The sequence below is a fragment of the Penaeus chinensis genome, chromosome 43, assembly GCF_019202785.1.
Source record: "Penaeus chinensis breed Huanghai No. 1 chromosome 43, ASM1920278v2, whole genome shotgun sequence".
Classification (NCBI taxonomy): Eukaryota; Metazoa; Arthropoda; class Malacostraca; order Decapoda; family Penaeidae; genus Penaeus; species Penaeus chinensis.
Window position 1 is genome coordinate 19,028,409 of NC_061861.1, and position 7,500 is coordinate 19,035,908.

A 7,500-nucleotide genomic window follows, 5' to 3' on the forward strand; every position below is an offset into this window, starting at 1 on the left:
AGCTAATTATGATGATGGTGACAAAGATAATTCTGATAACTGTGATAAGCATACTGAATATTAATAACAATCACTGTAATTAATATTGCTAATGATAATAGGGATAATTAATTTGGTAATGATAATGATGATGATGAAGATAATGATAATGATATTAGTGCATTCTGTGCATTAGTAACAATACTTATAATAATGATAATGACAAGGATATTCATGAGTCTATGGAAATAGTTAAGAGGGTAATGATTTTTAAGGAACACTACTAAAAATACAGAAAAAAATTATAATAACACCAACTGTACACTATATTGATAAAAGAAATGTTCACGATGATAAAAAATGTAATGTGATAACAAATAAACATCGTAAGAATAAATGAGAAAATAGTAACCATAATAAAAAATATAAATGACAGTTAAGTACCTTAATAATAATAATAGATACAAGAAATACTAACGATAACAAAAAACAAAAAATTATATGACAAGAACAGCTAAACACCCCCCTCTCCCTCCCTTTCCTCCTGATGGGGGGGGGGGGGGGCGGGTTACAGTGGTAGCGTCCTCGTCTAACAATCTCGTTTACCCGCGTTCGAATCCCGCACCGCCAGTGAATGAAAACCCCAGCCATTCCTTGCCCTTGAATTATACTAAATTATTATTATGTTAATCATTATCCTTGCACACAGGGGGGGAGGGGGTAGTAAAAGAATAAATAAATAAACAAATAAACAGCTTGTCCCACCGAGAACAACCACAGTCATACTAAACAAAACTAAATCCACCTTATAAATCATCATGAACTATCACCAAAAAATTTAACTCCTCCTTTTCCCACCCGCAGAGTCGAAGGCACGACCGCCCTGTCCACCCTCTACGCCGCCCTCGTCATCTCCTGCGCCTTCGTCCCCACGTGGATGATCAAGAAATTCAAAGCCAAGTGGACCCTCGCCGTTTCCATGCTGGGTTATTCGACCTACATCGCCGCCCAGTTCTACCCTCGCGCGTGGACTCTCGTGCCCACGTCGATACTGCTGGGTCTCGGCGCCGCACCCATGTGGTCGGCGAAGTGCACTTACCTCACGCAGGTAAGGGTGGAAGGGTGTGTGATGGGGTAGAGAAGGGGGGAGGGGGAGGGGTATTTCGAGTGGGAGGGGGGAGGGCGTGGGAGGAAGGAGGAGAAGAGGAAAGAGGGGGGTGAAGAAGGAGAATTGGAAGAATTAGGAGAGAGGGAGGAGGAAGGAGGTGGATGAGGAAGATTAATTTTGATTTGCTTGATCGCCATTGTGAATATCATTATCTTCCCTATGATTATTGCATCATATAAAATAAAACAATGACAATGATAATCATATAATCTAATAATCCAATACTTATCAAAATAATTTTATCATTATTACCAAAAAAGAAAGAAAAAAAAAAAAAAAAAAAAAAAAGATAAATATAAGATATTATAATTCAGTGATCAAATAAAAAACCAAAAAAATAAAAAAATAAAACAGATAGAGATAAAATAAAGAAAAAAGGAAAAACGGAGGAAAATAATCCACATTGCTTTCAGGTCGGGACGAAATACGCAGCCCTCGTGGGTGAAAATGCGGAAGTCGTCATCGTCAGGTTCTTCGGCATCTTCTTCCTGTTCTTCCAGTCGACTCAGGTGTGGGGGAACCTCATCTCCTCTACAGGTAAGGAGGGGGGAAAGGGAGGAAGGTGGGGGAGAAGAGAGTGGGAGAGGGGAGGAGGAGGAGAGGGAAAGGGAGGAGAGAGTGGGAGAGGGGAGGAGGAGGAGAGGGAAAGGGAGGAGAGAGTGGGAGAGGGGAGGAGGAGGAGAGGGAAAGGGAGGAGAGAGTGGGAGAGGGGAGGAGGAGGAGAGGGAAAGGGAGGAGAGAGTGGGAGAGGGGAGGAGGAGGAGAGGGAAAGGGAGGAGAGAGTGGGAGAGGGGGAAAGGAAGAGAGGGGGGGGGCATGGGAGGAAGGAGGAGACGAGGAAAGAGGGGGGTGAAGAAGGAGAGTTAGAAGAATTAGGAGAGAGGGAGGAGGAAGGAGGTGTGGGGGGAACCTCATCTCCTCAACAGGTAAGGAGGAGGAAAAGGGAGGAAGGTGGAGGAGGAGACAGTGGGAGAGGGGTGAAGGAGGCGATGGAGAGGGGGAGGACGTAGGCGGAGAGGGAGAGGGAGGACGTGGGAGGAAGGAGGGGGTAAAGGAGAGGCTGTGGGAGGAGGGAGAAGAGGAAAGAGGAGGAGGAGGAGGAAGAAGAATTAGAAGAATTAGGAGAGAGGGAGGAGGAAGGAGGTGTGGGGGAATCTCAGCTCTCCTACAGGTACAAAGGAAGCAGAAGGTAAGGTTCTGCGGGTAAGGAAAGAGGGGGAATATAGGGGAAAAGAAGGGATAATAATCAAGGAAAACTAAGAAAGAGAAATGGGAAGTTATGTTTGTATACGAATGGATAAGCGTAGATTGAGTTATGTGTGGTCACAAGAATAAAATGAAAGATACATTATTGTTCAATTCTTTGTAATGTACTTACAGGATTTTCAGAGATATTGTAGTGTTCACTTGTTATTGTGTGTTTGTATAGATTATTTTAAGGAATAAAAAACAGGGAAAATAGTATGTTCATACGTGTGGATATAAATACAGTAATATCAAAAGACGAAAAAACACAAGTATTGTTCCTTTTTGAATGTATATATGTAAGCTTGATTAATTAACGTCACTGATTATTCATTCATTTATTAACACAAATGAAATAATATTCCACTTTATTCAACACTCTTTACACTTTAACAAAAAACATTAATGTGTTCACCTTCTTTCACAATAACTCTTGACTTCATTACCTATCCTTAATTTCTTGAGTTTTTTTTCCTATTCCCCATTACCCCAAAACATATATCCTTTCTTTTCCCCTATCCAGTAAACATTAAAATTTTCCCATTCGTCCTTAAAACTTGAGATATGAAAATATCTATAATTTTCTTGACAGATGTAAAGAAAAAAAATCTTGTAATCTCTCAAACATTTTTTCCTTTCGTCGCTACAGTATGACTTCAGTTAACATAATTTCAAGAATATGAAGAAACATTCCTCTTTTTTCCATATATGAGACATGGAAATGTTCTCTTGTGTCCAAAAATACTAACTTCAATAGATATCTATATTTTCTTCAGCAATGCTTACCATTTTGCCTTCATAAGAAACTGAATTAAATTAATATTATTTCTAATTCAGACAGCATTTTTTTCCGTGTTTTCTCAACCATTCTAAATTTTCTCACGCTATGACTTTAGGGGAAAATGCTTATATTTCCATAAACATCCAAGCTTCACTAAAATACAGTTTCTAGAGAAATACGGACTACCATTTCTCCCTTACAATCACGTAACCATCCTTAACTTCCATTAAATTGTTTATCCTCTTCCCTGCTAGACTTCAGCCTCCCCCCTCAAAAGAGAAAGTGATTATCATAAATAAATGAAAAATAGACAAATAAATAAATAAATGATAATATAATATACCATCATTTATTTCCTCCCATTCAACCCCCCCCCCTCCAACCCACCCCCTCCACCCCCTTTGGATCCCCAGCAAAACAAACAAACAAACAGCAACAACATATATACCCAATTCCATCCCCTCCTCCCCCCCTCATGTTTTTTTCTTCTCCTCTCTCTTCCAGTCTTGTCCCAGGGAAAGGAAATCGACGACACCCCTGACGAGGTAGCTCTCCTGTCCTGCGGCGTCAATTTCTGCCCTGGTACTCATGCTGATAACAATAACACCAACTTGGAAAAACCACCAGAGGCTCAGATCTACACCATGGCTTCCATCTATCTGGCATGTGCACTGCTCTCCTCCGTTATCATTGCTGTCTTCGTCGATCCGCTGACCAAGTACGTGGAGAAGGGGGTTGCTTATGTCCATAATACACATGCTTGCATATGCACACACATACACATACATCTCTCTCTCTCTTTTTCTCTTTTGTGTTTTTGTCTCTCTGGCTCTTTCTCTCTCTCTACTCTCTACTCTCTACTCTCTCTCTCTCTCTCTCTCCCTCTCTCTCTCTCTCTCTCTATCTATCTCTCTATGTATGTATAAATAATCTCTCTCTCTCTCTCTCTCTCTCTCTCTCTCTCTCTCTCTCTCTTTCTCTTTTGTGTTTCTGTCTCTCTGGCTCTTTCTCTCTTTCTCTCTCTCTACTCTCTACTCTCTACTCTCTACTCTCTACTCTCTACTCTCTCTCTCTCTCTCTCTCTCTCTCTCTCTCTCTCTCTCTCTCTCTCTCTCTATCTCTCTATCTCTCTATGTATGTATAAATAATCTCTCTCTCTCTCTCTCTCTCTCTCTCTCTCTCTCTCTCTCTCTCTCTCTCTCTCTCTCTCTCTCTCTCTCTTTTTCTCTTTTGTGTTTCTGTCTCTCTGGCTCTTTCTCTCTTTCTCTCTCTCTACTCTCTACTCTCTACTCTCTCTCTCTCTCTCTCTCTCTCTCTCTCTCTCTCTCTCTCTCTCTCTCTCTCTCTCTCTATCTATCTATCTATCTCTCAATGTATATATATATTCATTTATCTATTTATTTATATTATCCCTCTATCTCTCTACTCCCTATCTTCTCTCTCTACTCTATGTTTTTTCAAGTGCATATGATTTTGTGATAATCAACTACAAAGGAGGAAAACAAGTTTATAAGCTAGATAACATTATCCGATAAGGTAATTTTCCTTGTATAATCGGAAAGGATATTGAACCAAACTGCTATTCGTATTAATAGAGGGAAGTAGACAAATAAGCAATGATCTATGGATTTAAAAAAGAGTGTTTGATATGGATTCAAGAATTTAGTCTTTATTTCGTCATAGTACAATTATATTCTTTATGATCTATCAGGTTTATTTTTTATTATGAAATGGAGGAAGATATATAGCAGCACATTAAAGTTAGGCCTAAATGCGGCACTTTTTCTAGGAATTGTGAATATTCCAAGAAGCTAAAAAAACAGGCTTTGATAGGCCTACAATATAATTTTATAGATATGATCAAGAACCAGTCAATTCTTCAGTGGATAGACATGTTACTAGTCTCTGAAATATAAATAGGCCTACTTTATGTATAGGCTCAGGCAATTCGTCACCAATGGATAGATATGTTCCTTTCTCTATGAAGTGTGGATAGGCCTGCAGAACGACTGAATGGAACCCATTTATTCTTCAAGCAATGGATAGGCCTATAATCTGACCTGATGGAACCAGTCTAATCTTCAGCATGTTCTACCTCTGGGAGCGGTGGATAGGCTTAAGATTTGCCTATTCTTCAAACAAGAAAACTGCACTATGCACGTTAAAAGGTGTTGTCAGATCAACTGCGTTTATCAAATATATTAATTCAAGCTTTCATCTATAACATAAACATCGATATCTTCACTTTCATGCACTACTATCATGAGACAGAATGCATTAACGTGAATATATCGATGCTCAAGTTACAGCAATACATTTATTAATTTTATTATTTTGAACCTTCATCTATAACATGAACATCTACATATTAACGATAATGCACTCTAGCCCATGATTACAGTGTATTATCGTTGAAGATATCAATGTTTCTGTTATGGAGGAAAACTAAAATCAATAAAATGTTGAATAAAGAACATTGATCCGATAACAGCTTTTGGACACGCATATCCTCAATATACAAGTTCCGAATCCCTTATTTTATGAGGGCATTTTCGACCAATAAAACTGAGAGAACACTTTTGGGCGCGCATACCCTCAGTATATAAGTTTCTGATCACCTACTAGGGTGGATAGGCCTGCAACACCTCTTGATGGAGCCAACCTATTTATCAAACAACGGAAAAAACACGTTTTCCATTCTCTATCAGTCTGGATAGGCCTAAATCTCCCTTTATTCTCTACCAAGTATGGATAGGCCTACATCTCCCTTTATTCTCTACCAAGTATGGATAGGCCTACATCTCCCTTTATTCTCTACCAAGTATGGATAGGCCTACATCTCCCTTCCTTTATTCTCTACCAAGTATGGATAGGCCTACATCTCCCTTTATTCTCTACCAAGTATGGATAGGCCTACATCTCCCTTCCTTTATTCTCTACCAAGTATGGATAGGCCTACATCTCCCTTTATTCTCTACCAACTATGGATAGGCCTACATCTCCCTTTATTCCCTACCAAGTATGGATAGGCCGACATCTCCTTTCCTTTATTCTCTACCAAGTATGGATAGGCCTACATCTCCCTTTATTCCCTACCAAGTATGGATAGGCCTACATCTCCCTTCCTTTATTCTCTACCAAGTATGGATAGGCCTACATCTCCCTTTATTCCCTACCAAGTATGGATAGGCCTACATCTCCCTTCCTTTATTCTCTACCAAGTATGGATAGGCCTACATCTCCCTTTATTTTCTACCAAGTGTGGATAGACCTACATCTCCCTAACTTCAGTATCTACCAAGTGTGGATAGGCCTACACCTTCCACCCTTTATTCTCTACCAAGTGTGGATAGGCCTACATCTCCCATTATTCTCTACCAAGTGTGGATAGGCCTACATCTCCAATTATTCTCTACCAAGTGTGGATAGACCTACATCTCCCATTATTCTCTACCAAATACATATAGTCCTACATCTCCCTAACTTCATTATCCACCAAGTGTGGATAACTCCTACACCTCCCATTATTCTCTACCAAGTATGTATAGGTCTACTTCTCCCTAACTTCAGTATCAACCAAGTGTGGATAGGCCTACACCTTCCACCCTTTATTCTCTACCAAGTGTGGATAAGCTTACATCTTCCTCCCTTTATTCTCTACCAAGTATGTATAGGCCTACATCTCCCTTCCTTTATTCTCTACCAAGTGTGGATAGGCCTACATCTCCCATTATTCTCTACCAAATATATATAGTCCTACATCTCCCTCTTTTTTCCTCCTGCAGGTACGGTGAAGACGACCGTGTGGGTTCCTCGACAGGCAAAAGCGGCCTAGAACTCCTGATCGCTACCTTCAGCCACATGCGCCACCCGTACCAATTGCTGATCATTCCCCTCACCATCTGGTCGGGCGTCGAACAGGCTTTCATCGGCGCTGACTACACGGCCGTGAGTTTTTAGTCCTATTATTATTTATTTATTTACTTATTTATTTATTGTAATCTGATGTATTATTATTATCATTATTGCTATTACTATGACTGTTACTGTTGTTACTACTATTATTTCTACTGCTATTGTTATATTATTATCATTCATTTTATTTACTGTTACTATTATTATTTCATTATTATTATTATTGTTGTTGTTGTTGTTGTTTTGTTCTTGTTTTCTTGCTTAATAGTCAGTCGAATGGTTGTTTTCGGTATGGAAAGGCAAATCGTATTATGTTTATATCATCAGTGAATGTAATTGTGATATGCAGTCTGTGTGTGTGTGTGTGTGTGTGTGTGTGTGTGTGTGTGTGTGTGTGTGTGTGTGTGTGTGT

At 39.7% G+C, this 7,500-nt stretch overlaps 1 protein-coding gene across 3 annotated transcripts in view; it reads left to right on the plus strand.

Annotated features, from left to right (window-relative positions):
* LOC125048284 (UNC93-like protein) overlaps nucleotides 1-7,500 on the plus strand; it is a 47,528-nt gene that overhangs the window by 2,893 nt on the left and 37,135 nt on the right. For all 3 annotated transcript variants that reach the window (XM_047646913.1, XM_047646912.1, XM_047646914.1), the window contains exons 3-6: nucleotides 844-1,087; nucleotides 1,561-1,684; nucleotides 3,678-3,891; nucleotides 6,959-7,121. In XM_047646913.1, coding sequence (XP_047502869.1) covers nucleotides 844-1,087; nucleotides 1,561-1,684; nucleotides 3,678-3,891; nucleotides 6,959-7,121 — 745 coding nt within the window. The remainder of the gene's footprint in view (nucleotides 1-843; nucleotides 1,088-1,560; nucleotides 1,685-3,677; nucleotides 3,892-6,958; nucleotides 7,122-7,500) is intronic.